Source organism: Diadema antillarum, unplaced genomic scaffold (assembly GCF_040938485.1).
Source record: "Diadema antillarum isolate AM-2024a unplaced genomic scaffold, OU_Dant_1.0 seq00001355_RagTag, whole genome shotgun sequence".
NCBI lineage: Eukaryota > Metazoa > Echinodermata > Echinoidea > Diadematoida > Diadematidae > Diadema > Diadema antillarum.
Window position 1 is genome coordinate 1 of NW_027272119.1, and position 17728 is coordinate 17728.

The following is a 17728-nucleotide window of genomic DNA, read 5'->3' on the forward strand; positions in this document are numbered from 1 at the left end:
GAAATATCTCTTTTTTGTTTGTACTGTATGTTGGGGGGGGGGGGGGTAATGGGAAATAAGCATGGGGTTTCAGGTGCATATGCTAGCTATGAAATCAAAATATGTTCATAGTAGGTACACCCAGCAACTGGAGGTGCAACATGTGGAAATTGACAAAAGATGAAATTAAGTTCTAACTTACAAAAACAGAGTGATGTCGTTCCTCCTTGTTGCTGTGAAGGGTAGTCTTTCAATTACATTATCATGAATTTGTCAACCCCCTCAGACCAATAATTATTTACCCAAAATATTAGTATTCTGTTAAACTTATTCAGTTGACCTCAATCCAGAATTGATGAAGCACAGTGTGCCCTGCATGCCATTCACTTCTCATATCAGAACTGATACATTCACAGAGTATACAGTCAAGTTGTACTTTGTTCTGCAACTCATTTCTTTGCTTGTGATCTTTCGTGGCCCCCAGTCTGAGGGTGACCGTTCAAGCCAGCTCAAAGCAGTCTCGAGATCTAGATGAAGAGAGGACGAAGCAAGAGACGGAAGCCAGGAAAGAGGCAGAAGCTGTACAGAAGGTCCACCTTGTTCGCATCAAAGAGGTGAGTGACCAGGGCCCCATTTTATCAAAAGATGTAATCTATTGTAAAATCTCTTACCACACAGGCTGCCATAGACTTAGGATGAAAATCAACTATATAATCAGTTTTAACTCTCCATAAAACAGGGCCCAGGGCAAGCAAGATTAGTGTCATACTTGATAGAGACCTTTACAGAAAATGGGATTTGTGGTCAGATACTTTGTATACAGCAAAAGCCAGCATGCTCCTTGATTTTCCTTTTCATGAATGTTTTGAACTCTGAAGTAAGTTGTGATGGTGCCTGTAGAGTAAACTGTCAACTGCTTTTTTTTTGTATGTGTGTGTGTGTGTGTGTGTGTGTGTGTGTGAGTTATCTTGATCCACTTTAACTTATCGCTTTGTCTGGATGTACGAGTGATAGAGACACTTGATTTATCACAGCGGATTGAACTTTTCACATCAATTGTTACATTTGTTGGTGTCTCTCACAAATTGTTGTATTATATTTTGCCAAATTGGGTGTGAAAAGTAAAATGTCATATTTACAGTCCAACCTCGATCATCCGGCCAACTCTTGTCCATTCTGTGCTTTTCTTAAGGTTCAGCCATACATTGTATGCACTAAGTTTTAATGAGTGTTGAATCCCCCAAACATTCCCAGTACGGTAACTCTGTGAGCCTAGATGAAAGAAAGAGTCACGAGGGGTCATTCATGCATGAATCTATGAATGGTTGTTACAGGTACATACAAAGGTACATGTACACTTTCGCAGATGTCAATTCCGTACGGTCACTCTTGGATATCAATTTAGTATGCTATATAAAGAAGCCCGGGTCACTGATCAGATTTTGTTGAGTAGAACTACACTACCTGTGTCCTTGTTGTGTGTATCACTTGCTTACTTTTCCAGCTGGAATTCTAGTGTAGCTCTTTGCCTTTGTCAACTCTTAATCTGACTTGGACATTGTATTGTATTTCACCTGTATTGCCACTTGTATACATATGCAGTAGAGTATAGTTGTAGTAATAGGCCACTCAGAGCAGTAGTAGTAGTAGCAGTAGTACTACTAGTAGTAGTAGTAGCAGTAGCAGTAGTAGTAGTAGTAGTAGCAGTAGTGTATAGTAGTAGCTAGCAGCAGCAGCAGCAGCAGTACAGTAGACTCCCGTTAAAACAAAGTCCTTGGGACCAACAGTCTTCTATTGTTATAGATATCGACATTTTGTTTTAACTAAACAAGTAAACAATCAAAAACATAGAGCAGAGAATGTTGCAGTCTGAGATTTTCGCTTCATTGTAACCGGAATTTTGTTATACCCGTGTTCGTTATAACGGGAGTACACTGTAGTAGTAGTCGAAGTGATCAAGGTAATGATGATGATGATGATGATAGTTGTATACTATTAACACTAATGGTAGTAATGATTAATAGGAACAGATGCACAACAGGCACCAGTCTGCTTTACAGTATGACATATTTTGTGCTGTTGCATAACCTTATGCTGTGTGTGGTTGGTTGAATCCTGGCATTTGATCCGCTTGAAATGTCTTCATTGACCGGGCTCAAGAAGTGTGATGAAGAGGTCAAGTTTGAGCTGACATAACAGCTGAAAGTGACCATTGGATTAGGAGAAGGTCACTAATGCCTGTATATATAGATATTAGTGCTCTTCATTGTGTTTGCACAACCAAACAGATATGTAGATAGGGGTGGGGTGGATGGAGAGAGGAAAGAATAACAGAAAAAGAAAGAAAGGAAGACAGAGAAAAAGCTACAGAGCTACAGAGTGGGGGGGGGGGGGGGAGTGAATGAGAGAGAGAGAGAGGAGGCAGTGTAGGGGGTAAGTGTCAAAATCCATTTCTATTTAGGGAGTGTATGAGCAATGTCGTATTAGGTAACCTTTAGGTTGAGTGATGTATCTCCTTTCCTTATGGAAAAATCTCTGCTGCTAGTTTAGGGGTGGGGTAAGGTAGTAGAGAAAGAGAGAAAGAGTGTTCTTTGGTATTAGAAAGCAAGTGGTACAATTGTATCAATTGCCCTGAAGTGACTGAACAGTCTGCATTATATGCACTGTCCTATACATTCATGCAATCCTCTCTGTCTGTGCCATAGAATATGCCCTTGGTTGTACACTGTGTAGGCCCTATGTGTAAATATTTGCAATGTACAATCAGTGACCAGGCATAACACTGAGGAATCCATTATCTACATTACATATGTCAGTATTGTCACACCCAGTTTCTGATTATATGTTTATTCTAGGGCAAGTCCAAGATAAGGTCCCCTCAGAAGGCAAAATTTCATCTTTGATCAATATTGACATGTTTGGTATCATTTTGAAGCTTATGAGTTGAAGTTTTGATTTCCATGGAGGAAAAAATGATATTATGTAAATTTATGCAAATTTCAAGGGCTTCATTTGCATAAATGTGAAACACAGCGTTACGTATGGGACATTTATAAAAATTCATATTAATTCAAAGGAAAGCAAATGATATTTGATTTATATGTGGACATAAGAAGTTCATCACATAGTTTAACTTGGTATGAAAAGTTAGGGATTATGCAAATGATTATGCGAATTAGCTCGTGTCCTATCATGAGATGTCCCATACATAACAAAATGAGGTCATTTTTTTAGGTTTTTTCTGAAATTGCTAAGGTTATTTTAATGCCCTTTTGGAAAGTTCTAATTTATTGTTTGGAGAAATTAAATACCAGAGAAAAAAGAAAAAAAAGTAAAAGAAACATTTTTTATTAGGCATTGAAATAATGTTGCGTATGGGACAAATGCGTTACGTATGGGACATCCTCATACATATTGCATGTGAATGCATGTAGCTAGCTGGGAAGGTCTCTCAGTACACATATGGTCAATCATCCTGAAGAAAGCATCCCAACATTGTAGCTACTTTTTGAGTTATAGACACTTGAAACAATACATGAACTTGACTGAACAATTTTCAGAAAGGGGGAGGGGAAAATGGCAAAATACACAATGAAAAATCAGCATTAAAGGGATGGTATAGTTTTTTTGTAGAAATGAGGATTCAGTTTTCAACATTTAATGAGATGATTGGAAACCAATTATATGAATTACTTAAGAGCATACAATCGTAAGACTAGAGGAATTCAAAGTTTATGTATGGAGTTCGAATTTGAAATGGTCGTAAAAAAAAATAAAGTAAAATGATTTTTTTATTTATTGCAAGTGATACACAAATTGTCCTTATTCAGTTTTCAATAGTAGCCACAACAAAATTCATGGGTATACATACTGAGGTGTGACTCGAATCAATGACCTGACTGCTAGACAGACATCATAATCTACTCGATCACTGGGGTTCCATGCAGCAGGTATTGCTTATTTATTAAACTTGATATTTCTTGTGTCAAGTTGATTTTTATTGAAACTGAATGGCAAACTGCCCTTCATCATAGGAAGTAAACACTTTAAACTATTCAATTTTTCAGTTGTAACTATCCTGATAAAAATAGGGCATACATACTAAAGGTTGGTCATAAAAATATAGAATATGATTAAATGTGATTATGATGGTAAATATCTGGGGAATATTGTTCCCTTGTCAATCTGGATCAGTATTTGAGTAATTTCAACTGATTCCACCTCAATAATTATGCAAAAATTTGTTTATGGGTATTTTGCAAAATTATTTTGCAAAATACCCATAAACATGGTTCTCCACACACTAAACGAATGGGGGACAAAGGGCATGCATACCCAGGTTGGTCATAAATATATAAAAATATGATTGAATATGATTATGATGGTGAATATTTGGGGAATATTGTTTCCTTGACAATCTGGATCAGTATTTGAGTAGTTTCAACTGATTTTACTTCAATAATTATGCAAAATACCCATAAACATGGTTCTTCACACACTAAATGAATGGGGGACAAACTGTCCCATACGTAACTGTCCCATACGTAACGCGTCATGTCTGTCTTTAATTAGAACCTGTAATTAGAGCTTTTTGCCTAATGACATGAAACTTACCTGTGATAATCTTGAGTGTTGTGACTTTCATCACAGTGAGTTACAAGTTGTAGAATGATATACTTTCAGAGAGTTTTGAGGTTGAAAAAAATGTTCAAAAAAACAAAATTTTTCTGGTCCCATACGTAACGGCACATATTTTCTCTTCTAGAATATAATTGTCAAGGTAATGTTTCTCAATTTTTTACATGATTATACTTCTCCTAGATATCAATCACCATGATGAAGTTCAATATGATCAAAGGCCATTAACACTATTTTTCAGGTCATAAAAGTCTCTGAATGTCCCATACGTTACGTGCGCGTTATCTTGGACTTGCCCTCTAGCTGACCCTACTTCACACAAGGAGAAAGAAAATGAAACACTACCAAAGCACTGATTGGTTTTGATCTTTGCTACACTTCTTGTCCATTTGGGTGTGTTTGTGCTCAACTTTACGGGGCCATGATCAGTATTTTGAAACTTGATGAGTGCAAAGCATAGTTGGGTCCCAACTCATCTCAATATGAACAGCATTTGAAAACACTGATTCTTAATACGCAAATATTTGCTTTTATGTTCACCGTTTTTCCTAATCACATTTACAAGGGAAGCATGAACGCAAAGCACATAATGTTTGAGGTAATCTCAATGCCTCTCTGGTTCACCTGCCTGGCCAGCCACCCTTCCTACATCTAGCTCGAGCTCGAGCTCCTTGTTGGCACAGTTTCAGCTTTTCGTATACTGACACGTTGATGCACTAACGGCTTGCTACAGTACGCTATGATATTGTTAACGATGGTAAAGACAAAACAAAAACACATATATTGTCTGAAGCCCACATGGGTGTACTAGCACTGGTAAATAAATTGAATGATATTAAACTGTATTAATGATAGGCATGCTAACCACATATGTACCAAGTTGAAATATGGACAATGCACACGCTCAATTCAGAACTTTTGGTGAGACAGCACACATGTCCCAATATGACATGCCTGCTTAGGTCAATGTAGCAAACACAAATGCAACTGTACCCCCCCCCCCCCCCCCCCCCCCCCCCGTGGCTGATGTTTTGGATTACCATTTTGAATCAGTGTTTTGAATCAGTGTTTCCAAACGCCGATTCTGCCTTTGCAAATTGAGCATTGACGCACCCTTAGACAGTTTTGGATACATGTTGTATCCAGTGCATCAAGTGTTTCCACAGAGGAAGCATTTTCACACACAGTGTGATGACTGATCTCTAGCATTTGTATCAGGCAGGGCTCCTGGAGGAGAAGTGCTACCATGAATTTATGTCACATGTCCATCTCCTTCCATTTACTCCCCCCCCCCCCCCCCAAAAAAAAGAGAAAAAAGTACCAACAAACAAACAACAACAACAACATAAAAAATGCTGAAATCAAGTCAATAGAAACAAGAGCAAAAGTCAATTAGCAGTTGCATGATCAACAATTAGTCAATGCAAGGTCCCAAAACCAGCTATCAGAATGGAACATATTGCCCCCTCCTATTTCTTACTCTTTAGTGGGAAAAAGGTTAACACCACACACACGAACGTATGCACACAAATGATGGTAAAACCAGCCACTTTTACCTAGCCTGTTAATGTTTGATGCATGTGTGGCATGCATGGCAAAACAAGGAGTTTTGTGTACAGGCGAGCTAGCAGAGACTAGACATTGGGAGCTTGTATAGGAGTATGGCTGTGGCCTGATGCTGGATTGCCTATTATGTTTGCCCTGTCAGGCAAATTATTACCCACAGTCTGAAATGCATCATAGGCATCCTAGGCTCAGTTCAAGACTGATCATTTCTACCAGTAAAGTGCCCCCCTTTTGAAAATTGGAGGATGCACACATTAGTGGGCATTCAGTTTTGCATGTTGCATGGAGTATGTGAGATCCTTACGTTTGATGTAATTGATAAACAAAATGCACAAACTACAGGATCTATGCACACTGTGAAGCTGCTCTAGCCACGCCGTGTTTAAATATGAAACAAAAGCAAGGACTGGGGAAGAATTAAGCAAGTTTTGAAGAAACTGTGACTGTTCACAGATAGAGGTGATGAATAGTAATGCATGTTATGTGTACATTGAATCTAAGTAGTCATGGTTCATCCTGTGAACATTGCCAGAACCTTCAATTCTGTCTACGTTTGTACATTGTGTGTGCCTATGTGCATACAATGTATGTGTGTGTGTTTGTGTGTGTGCATGTGTGTAAAGGTTTTGAAATACATCTTGAGCATGAAATGTAATGTAGCTGCCACGTAGCTGCTGTTAAAGCATTCAGTGGAGATCCTTTGAAAAATATGGCATTCAGAGATTTTGTAATTTCTGAGCATTTTTTGAGGGGTGGGGATGGGAGAAGGGGGAACTATGTGTAGTCTTTCTCTTGTAATGTATGTGGGCAGTCATCTTATACAACCCACTGGCATTACTGGCCAAGTGGGAAAAATCTGATTTATGACGATATTTATTTGTGTGTGTGTGTATGTGTGCAGCAAAGATGATATTTTGTTGTGCTGTAGACCACTTTAATGTGCTTTGTATGAGTAGTGCCTCTGACATATTTTATAGCCACTTTTTGATGGTGCTCCTCATTCAGAATGCAGAGGATGCATATATATATGTACCTATTCATTTGGTGTTTTGACATCCGTCATGTTTGAGCTTGTATAAGTACTCCCGACACATTTTACAGGTGTTCATGTGTTGGTATGTTTCATGTTGTTAGCAACAAAAGCTCCATGGTATGCTGTGCTCTAAGTTATGATAGAGCTCCCTTAAAGTGATGAATGAGAACATAAACATATAGACGGCGCCTAAAGTGATGAGTTTCAGGATGTGAGAAGGTTAAGGTCTAAATAGGTATTATATCGCAAAGATGAAAATATTCAGGCGATTAGTTATTTTGTGCTTGATCAATATACATTGCGAATGAATTTCACTTATTTTTGCAGAAGTATAATACTCCAACAGGATTTGTGCGTTATCATTAGGGGTCAGTCAAGTACAAAATTCCTCGAGTCGCTGTGTAAAACATTATCAATTTACCATTATGAAGTGTGGATGCCATGTATCGAAAAAGAGGCACAGAGCTGGGAAGAATTCATGCCATACCTGTAGTTACATCCTTTAAAGCCAAACAATTGAAAATTGTGCTGCTTTTGTAGGTTGAATGAACTACACAGAAAAATTATTACCGGTATAGATTGAAAATGAAAGAATGACAAATGGACAATCAGTCCAGAGGGAATTTTTTTATGATTTATCACCATGCCTCCCACATTGTGTGTATGATATTTGCCAGTTTTTTCCTGGTATTGTTTGGTTCTGTAAGGTAAATGTACATGTATTTTCAAGCACATGCTGAATGAGAGAATGTGTATCGTTTGTGATGATTATTTTTGTAAAATCTAATTTGAATTTGAAGTATATGTCATGTGATCACACATATGTTTATGCTTTATATGGGCTGATTAAGTGAGATCATGTGTGGCTCAAATTTCCAGCCAGTTTGATCATCATATATTTTCTTTTTTTTTCTTTAAATGGTTAACAATTCTTTAATTTCTGTATCATGCTTATGATGTTTTGTTCATACATTGTACCATATTATATATTAGGGGATAGATATGATTTGTCATATATGTAAATGCAGAATTTTAACATTTGTCCGAATTCTGTGACACATTTTCATCGGTTATCACTAATGTGTGTAACATTAGGTGTTATCAACTCCCCCCCCCCCCCCCCCATATGTACAATATAAAGCCATATTCACACATAGGAGTTATTGGTGTGTGCATCAGAAAAGCCCTAGTGTGTGGACATAATGTGGCAAGTTACATGTACATTATGAGATTAGGAATATTTCTTTGCATGACACTCACACAAAATTATTGGTAGAATTTCAAAAAAAGAAAAGAAAAAAAAAAGGTAAAGGTGGATCTCAGTCTAATCTCAAAGTGCTGGGGTCCTGTGAAATTTATCAGTGGAGTGAGTGTATGTAACAAACAAAGCTTTGTTTCCTTTTGACAAATTTGCAATACAAGCTGCAGAAGCAAGTAGGAAAAAACAAATGTAATGTTGACATGCTGCTGATTGTGTTTCAGGTAGGAGAGATTCTTAGACTCACTGCATAACCCGACCCCTTTTTTTCTTTTTTCTTTTTCTTTTTTTTTAAAGCCATAGATCACAGACATGACTTTGCTGTTGGATCACAATAGACATTTATAATATTTGTCATTATTTTATTATGGATGTTGATCTCGGCATTTTTGTGGGTGTCATCATTCAAATGGTTTCCATGTACCTTGGTAATCATTTGAAATTGGTGATATCACAGAAAACAAGTGTTTTTTCTCATTATTCACAAACTGTGACAGCCATTCAAATAACACATGCAGGCACCTACTCAGATTGTTTACACACATATATCATGTTCAGGGAATTAATTTTCTTCTCTTTCCTTCTCTCTCTGTTTCTGTTTCTCTCTCTCTCTCTCTCTCTCTTTCTTGAAATGCATCTTATCACCTTTTACTTCCAACATCAGCTGGAGAAGGAGCTGGAAGGGAAGAAGAAGGAAATAGCCGTCGCCAGGGAACGCCAGATATCACACGACTCGGCGGCCAAGAAAGCCATCAGCCAACTCCAGCATGACATGATCCAAAGGGTTGACAAGGTAACAGCATTTCAAAGATATATCTCTTCAAGCACTCTCTGAATTACACATATATTTTTAGAAATCAAAATACACGTACATTCAACCCTGCCTACATCATGTACAATATGTGTAAGTTGATCTTGACAGGACTAAGGAAAATGCATCAACTTGGCAATATTCAACTTCTGCATACAGGTGCAGACGAATGACACACATAAAGCTATGAATGTAAATTGGGACTGATTATTTTTGTTGACTTGGCCAGTGGAGTTGACACTAGAATGTGCAAAAGGATCCATACTTCAGACAAGAACAGATTCATAACCGTGTGTGGATCACTTGTCTAGCCTGTAAAATCTGTCTGAAAGTCAACTAGAGATTGATGTTCAATAAAATTCTGCCTCTGTGGCGGAGTGAAGACAAACATCTTGGTCGAATGAACCTGAAAATTAATGATCAGTGTGATGAAAGATTGTCTTTTATTTGTCTGTGTATTTGTTCTATATTTTCAGCAGGGATGTCACCGAGTGTCTCCACCAGTGTTGTGTGAAATACTTACTTCCTAGTTTGTTTTTAGGGAGACATTTAAAGTAGTTGACAGCATCAAAGATCTTCTGGCTCCCCTTCTTTTTGCATTTATGACCTTAAGCTATTATTATTCCCCCCCTTTTTTTTTTTGGGGGGGGGGGGGGAGGAAGGGTGGGAATAAGCCAATATTTTCCAAACAGATGTTCCAGTAAAACTGAATATAAATATTTAGATTCTGTTGCAGAAAAGTTTCATTAAATATATAGTTTTTGTTGCTTTTTTTATTGCATTTTATTCCTTTTGTTTTCTAAAATTTGTGAAGGTATTTTTTTACATCTTTTCTTTGATCTAAAGTGTTGTGAGAAAGAAGAACTTTAACTGTGTTTATGCTTATTTCTGTTCTTTAAAATGGTGCCATGCAGTTTCCAGCTGTTAATCATCCTGTGTTATGAATGTGTGAGAACCAAACTGCAGTGTGTAATTGTAGCACTTACCCCTCAGTATGTCTGAGCAAGTTTTATGCTGTTATCTGCGTGAAATAGCAAGAAGTTTTACAAGTAGTCAGTTCCTGATCATGATATCTCCAAAACCCTATAAAATGTATAGATTGAGAACCCATCTGTAATGGTCATGGACAAAGGCTGAGAATATTCTATGGACATGAGAGAAAATCAAAAGAAATTTATATTCGATGATTGTATCATTGTTTGATTTGTTTTGTCGTTGTTGTTGGTGGTGATTTTGCTTCACACATTTACACTCACATTGTGTTGTGAGAATTTCTTGAGACTGTGACCAATGCCAATAGTTAATTTTCTGGATTAATACATTTACAGCATTGATTAGCTTTGATAGACTTAGAATAAAGCCCCCCCCCCCCCCCCCCCAGTAATTTGGTTGATATGATAATTTAGGAGGAGCCCATGAACCCTGAATCCCGAATATCAATATGGTTACTCTACAGCATAGGTTGCAATGATATCTTATCATTATGCGGTTCAAATGATTGTTGGTTGAGGTAATCAGCATCATAATAGCTTTAGTTTTGTGAGTGGTGATTCGTGTTGAAATTTGCTCCAGTCAGCAAACACAGTTATCACAATTTTGAAACCAAGCCCCAACCAAATCAATACGTATTCAAAGCTTTGTTTGAATGCCCGAACCACTAGGTGAGGTCACTAGAGTTCCTGTAAAGATCTACAGTGATATCATGCTACATGTAGCTAACTCTTATAAGGAGAATGAAGGTGGATATTATGCTGAACAAAACTGAACATTATGAGATTGAGAGCCTGTTACTTTCATTTCCAGAACAGGTAAACAAATCAGGAGGCTGAAAATGAGTCTGTGTCTGCGTTACCAAATATACCTTGACTAGTTACTTTGCATCTATGTACACCATGAACATGGATGAATGCATGTCTTGGTTTAGATATGTACTAACTACCTTGAGAGTAGTAACAATGTATAGTTTCCCCTTCATTAGGCTACATTTCCCACAATCTTTTGTATGTATTCATTATTGTGTGCTACATTAAAATGTATATATAGATATGCAGGTCTGTGGTTCTTATAGTTGTTAAATGTTCTAATTAGATTTTCATTATTGTTCCATACTACAGGCTTTAGATATTACACAATGGTATGCTTGCTTAATCAGCTAGGCAGGTACTAGCATTGTGTGTGCAAACTTAACAATACAGCGATTTTTGGGTCACTGACTGTGGCTGTTCCTGTGACCAGTCTGTTGTACCTTTACATAGGATCATGTTTTGCAACAGTACAAAGTGTAATCATTCATGGCAGCTGCTGTGTAGTGTTGTGTGTAGGATGTGTGTGCATGTGTGTATTTGTGTGTGTGTGTGGGGGGGGGGGATGGGGTTGTTTTAGATGACTGGGCTGAGGTCGCGTGTTGGTAACTGTCTGTTATGACTCATTCAGTGCCTTGGAACTCATGTATGCAGGCCCCGATGCATAGAATTTGCCCACTCATGCCAGCCAGCCTGTCATAGTGGAGCGGCATAGCTTGAAAAATTAGAGGAATTGTGCATTTTATGATAAAAGCACCAAATTTCGCACACATGTTGACAATTACATTAGAAATAAAGTCAGATATTGGGCCATCGAAAATAGCGCCCTCAACGGCCATGGCAGCTATTTTTCAAAATGGCCGCCATAAATGCCATTTTTCGTTAAAATTTACAAATTTCAGAAGGGAAAATCAATAAGATTTTGCAAACGAGTGGGAAATAACATTCAAAATAAATTTAGACATTGGGCCACCGTAAATTACGCCCTCAACGGTAATGGCAGCCATTTTTCAAAATGGCCGCCATAAATGCCATTTTTCGCAAAAAATTACAAAGTTCAGAAGGGAAAATCAGTAAGATTTTGCAAAAAAGTGGAAAATAACATTTAAAATAAATTTAGATATTGGGCCATCGAAAATAGCGCCCTCAACGGCCATAGCAGCCATTTTTCAAAATGGCCGCCTTAAATGCCATTTTATAGTAAAAATTTACAAATTTCAGAAGGGAAAATCAATAAGATTTTGCAAACGTGTCGGACATAGCATAAAAAACAAGTTCAGATATTGGGCCATCGCAAATTGCGCCCTCAATGGCCATGGCAGGGATTTTTTCAAAAAGGCCGCCATAAATGCCAGTTTTCATAAATTTTACACATTTCAGAAGGGAAAATCAATAAGATTTTGCAAACGAGTGGGATATAACATGTGAAATAAATTTAGATATTGGGCCATCGCAAATTGCGCCCCCTAACGGTCATGGCAGCCATTTTTTCATAAATGGTCGCCATAAACACAATTTTTCGCAAAAAATTTAAACATTTCAGAAGGGAAAATCAACAAGATTTTGCAAACGAGTTGAAATAAAATTCAAAATATATTTAGATGTTGGGCCATCGCAAATTGCGCCCTCAGCGCCAATGGCAGCCATGTTTAAAATTGGCTGCCATAAATGCCACCTTTTTCTCCGAATTTACTAATTCCAGAAGGAAAAGACAGTGAGATCTTGCACTCAATTTAAAAATTTCGTTTGAAATATTTCTTGCGCCTATGTATTACATTATTGTAAATAGCGCCCTCTATGGCCATTGCAGCCTTTTTCAAAATGGCCACCATGGATTCCATTTTCTTTTATTTCCTGATTTCACAAAAGGAAAAGTCAATAAGATTTTGCACACAATTTGAAAATTATGTTTGAAATAAATATTTGTATTAGATTATTATAATACTGCCCTCAACGGCCATGGCCGCCATATGCCAAAATTGCTGCCATTGTCATAATCATTTTGTTTTAAAAAATGGTAATTTCAGAAAGAAAAGTCAATGTGTACATAAATTGAAAATCATGTTTAAAATCAAACAATATATCTAGAGTGCATTAACTCTAGAAATTGTTCCTTCGCAAATTTTCAAGAAGAAAAAAATGCTTATAACGGTAATTGCAGCCATTTTCCAGAATGGCTGTCATAGATGCCATTTTTCTTTAATGAAGATGTCCTAATGCCGGAAGAAGACAGTAAACATTTTTTTTTGTCGCAAGTTGACAATACATATAAAGAAGTTTAGACATTGGGCCATATTCATAAACTGTGTTCTCAATGGCTATTTCAGCTATTGGTCAAAATGGCTACAATACACTCTTCTTCTTTTTTTTTTGTCTTGAAAATTTGCTTTAACTTCAGAAGGAGAGGACAGTAGAATACTCACAGAGACATTATATAATCTGAAATATGGTGTTACGGAAATCATTTGAGGAACATTTGAAATAAACAAGGCAAATGCTTAGCAATTATATCTTACCAATGATGAATGCATGTTTTAGGTGGCAAACATAAGATTTCCGAAAAAGAGTAATATGAATATCCAGGGATAATGGCGCCATGTGTTAACTTTGACAGTAACACCATATCATTGAATATATGGGATATATGACGTGTATCTATTCTAAAATGTAACTTCCTAAATATTCTTAAAACAGATATGAAAAAATGGCCTTTCATTTTACGATAAAAGTTAATCTACTTGCTATGTTTCCATAAAACACATACCTTTGATATCCATACTGTTAGCCGTCACACACGAAATACTGCAATTAGGACTAAACTGAAAACATGAATTTCGAACTAACCCATCAATGAAATCTTTTTTAAAATTTAAATTTCTTTGAACACCAGATTGCATTAGATATAATGGCTGTTTAGCAGTATTCTATTGCTTTCTCCTTCTGGAATAAGGCGATAAGCAAATAAGAATAAGGAGTGTGTGGAAGCCATTTTGCCAAAGAGCTGCCATAGCCGTTGGGACGATGTTTAAATGGTGGCTCAATATCTTCATTTCAAATTTAAATTCAAATTGAAACTTGAATTTATTTGAATGTCTTTTATCAATATTCACAAGAAATTATATTGTCTTCTTGTGGCATTATCATATTTTCAAGAAATAAATAGCATCTATAGTGGCCATTTGGAAAATGGCTGCCATGGACGTTGATGGTGCCATTTGTAATGAACTCATATATTATTTTCTTTTGAATATGATTTTAAACATAAAGGTATGTACAAATTTCTTGGTTTTCTCTCTGAAATTAGCAAATCTTTCCAGAAAAGAAAAGAAAAAAGAAAGAAGCAGACATCCATGGCGGTCGGCATGGCCCTTGAGGGCGCCTTCTAAGACGACTTTACATTTAAATTTATTTTTTGAGCATAATTTTAAACTTGTTTGCAAAGTCTTATTGACTTTTCCTTCTGACATCAGCAAATTTTTGCAAAAAACAAAGCAAAACAAGGGGGGCATCCATGGCAGCTGTTTTAAAACTTGGCTGCTATGGCTGTTGAGGGTGCACTTTTGGATGGCCTATTATCAAATTCAGTTTGAATGTAATTTTCCACCTTTGTGGAAAAAAAAAAGACATTCATGGTGGCCATTTTGAAAAAGGGCTGGAATGGCCATTGAGGGGGCAATTTGCAATGGCCCAATAAGTTTACTTTTGAATGTACTTTCCCACCTGTTTGCAAAATCTCGTTGGCTTTCCCTTCTGATTTTAGTAAATCTTTTCGAAAATATAGCATTATGGCGGCCATTTTGAAAAATGGCTGTCATGACCGTTGAGGGCACAATTTCCGATGGCCCAATATCGATATTTATTTTAAATCTCATTTCCCATTTATAACCAAAGTTTCATTGACTTTTCCTTTTGAAATTAGCATTTTTTTAATGAAAAAATGGCACTTATGATGCCCATTTGAAAAAAAAGATGGCTGCCATAGCCATTGACAGCGTAATTTTCAATTGCCCAATATCTGGATTTATTTTGGATGTAATTTCCAGCTTGTTTACAAAAAAAAAAGACCATTGGCTTTCCCTTCTGATATTTGCATTTTTTAACAAAAAATGGCATTTGTGGCAGCCATTTTGAAAAAAAAGGCGACCATGGCCGTTGAGGGCGCTATTTCCGATGGCCTAATATCTAGATTCATTTTGAATGAAATTAAAATTTATGGGAAAAAATTTATTAACTTTTCCCTTCTGAAATTTGCAAAATCATCGAAGAAGTGGCACAGCCATTTTGAAAAAATGGCTGTCATGGACGTTGAGGGCGCAATTCACAATGACCAAATATTTAGATTCATTTTGAATGTAATTTCCCACTTGTTCGCAAAATCTTACTGGCTTTCCCTTCTGAAGTTAGCAAATATTTTGAAGAAATGGCATTTATGGCGGCCATTTTGAAAAATGGCTGCCACTGCCGTTGAGGGCGCTATTTTCGATGGCCCGATATGTAGATTTATTTTGAATGTAATTTCCCATTTGTAACCAAAATCTTATTGACTTTTCTCTCCTAAAATTAGTAAATTTTACGAAAACATGGCATTTATGGCAGCCATTTTTCAAAATGGCTGCCACGGACGTTGAGGGCGCTATTTACGATGGCCCAATATCTAAATTTGATCTGAACGTGATTGTCAGCCTGTGTACGAAATTTGGTGCTTTTATCACAAAATGCACAATTTTTCGGCTTTGCCGCTCCACTATCAGGCAGATTTCATGCAAAGGAAAGTTTGCACGTGATCTGTCCTGGTAATAACAAGGCAGCATTTGTAGGCATAGCAGTGTATTATGCGTGAGTTGACATTATGTCACAAACTCTACTGGCAATTACAAAAGAGTCACTGCATCTCATGCCCAAAATTCAAATTCTACAAAGTTAGTATCCATATCCATGAAGACACACACAAAAAAGGTAACATATATCTATAGTGAGCATACATGAACAGTGAGCTTATATTTGTCAGCTCTTATGTCAGAGGAGTCTTGCATTGGTTTTAGGGCAATTACCCCCTGGACAATTACCCCAGACCCTTCCCCTAACCCTAACCCTAACCCTAACCCTAACCCTAATCCTAATCCTAATCCTAATCCTGTTCCTAATCCTAACCCTAACCCAAACTCTAACCCTAAACCTAACCCTAACCCTAATCCTTACTCTAACCTTATCACTAACCAGTATTTAGCAAGGGAGAAGTAATTGCCCTGATATGCTTGCAGTAAGTCTCTTTTTTTCTTTCTTTCTTTCTTTTATATATGGTTGAAGTTCCTTCAATTAAAATTACTTTTGTTCCTATTACTTTTTTTTCCCCACATTATTTTATGTAGTCCATAGAAACATGAATTTTCTTTATTGTTTTCACTAAATGTTTTTATTCATGTGTTTGGCTACTGTAATGGCATCAAATAGTGCAAATATATGACACAGCAGACAGATATAGTATCCTCTTTGGAGACAGAGCACAAAACATACAGAGGAAGAAGAAAAAATGAAGAGCAGTACAAGTCATGCAGGTCTATTTCAAATTTTATATCAACAGCACTGCTTGTCGATCCACATTATACAGTGTCTTAATTGTTCAAATTTCTTCTTTAAAACATTTATATAATTGACACCACTTTTTTGTTTTGTTTTATTTTGTTTTTGTGTGTCCTGCTGACATTTTGCAGGTGAAACAGTTGTATGAGGAGGCGGTGAAGGAGAAGGAGAACATGGTCATCCGGTATGCTAAGAGCGAGAAGGAAAATCTCGATGTGAAGAAGGCCAAGGAAGACCTGGAGAGGAGGCTAAGAGAGGCGGGTCAAGGGTTAGAGGTCATCGTGTCCCACAACAAGCAACTCAAAGCGGAGCGTGCCAAACTCCTTAGTGACATAGATGCCAAGGTAAGCTTTCCATCGAGTGTTCTGTAGGACTAGTGATGGGTCCTGGAAATTTCACGAAGAATAAAAAACCAGTGAAACAATTATTTTGTTTATTTATTTATTTATTTATTTGTTTATTTATTTGTTTGTTTATTTATTTATTTATTTATTTATTTATTTATTTATTTATTTATTTATTTATTTATTTATTTATTTATTTATTTATTTATTTATTTATTTATTTATTTATTTATTTATAATGACATTATATTTTAACTTATTTATTTATGCATTTGTTTGTTTGTTTGTCTGATCATTTATCTATTTATTTGACCAGGTAAAGAGCATAGAATACATATCATAGACATTACAAACATGAAACAAAAACCAGATGTTGGTGATACATGGTGTGTGCTTTTGAATGTCAAAGCAGAAATTCTATTTTTTTCATATACATAGGATAATTTGTCACTGATTCTATTGTCAATATTTGCATTCAACTGTACCCCCTAATGTAAACTTATTTTCCAAATAATTTGATGATACATTTTGCATAAGAGATTTTCAGTTTTTACCTCTGCCAAGAGAGGAGGTTATTTTTCTTTGGCATTGGTTTTTTGGTTTGTTTGTTTGTCCATGAGCAAAATAATTCAAAAAGTTGTGAATGAATTTGGATGAAACTTACAGGGAAGATTGAGAATGACACAAGTGACACATTTTGGTAGTGATTCAGCAAGT

At 36.6% G+C, this 17728-nt stretch overlaps 1 protein-coding gene across 1 annotated transcript in view; it reads left to right on the plus strand.

The window, feature by feature from the left end:
* Positions 1-463: 463 nt before the first annotated feature.
* The window catches only part of LOC139708612 (coiled-coil domain-containing protein 186-like), a gene marked incomplete at its 5' end in the record, with an annotated part of 47814 nt that continues 30549 nt past the window's right edge, over positions 464-17728 (plus strand). The window contains 3 exons of the mRNA XM_071620555.1: positions 464-593; positions 9139-9267; positions 16799-17011. Of these exons, the coding sequence (XP_071476656.1) occupies positions 464-593; positions 9139-9267; positions 16799-17011 (472 nt within the window). The remainder of the gene's footprint in view (positions 594-9138; positions 9268-16798; positions 17012-17728) is intronic.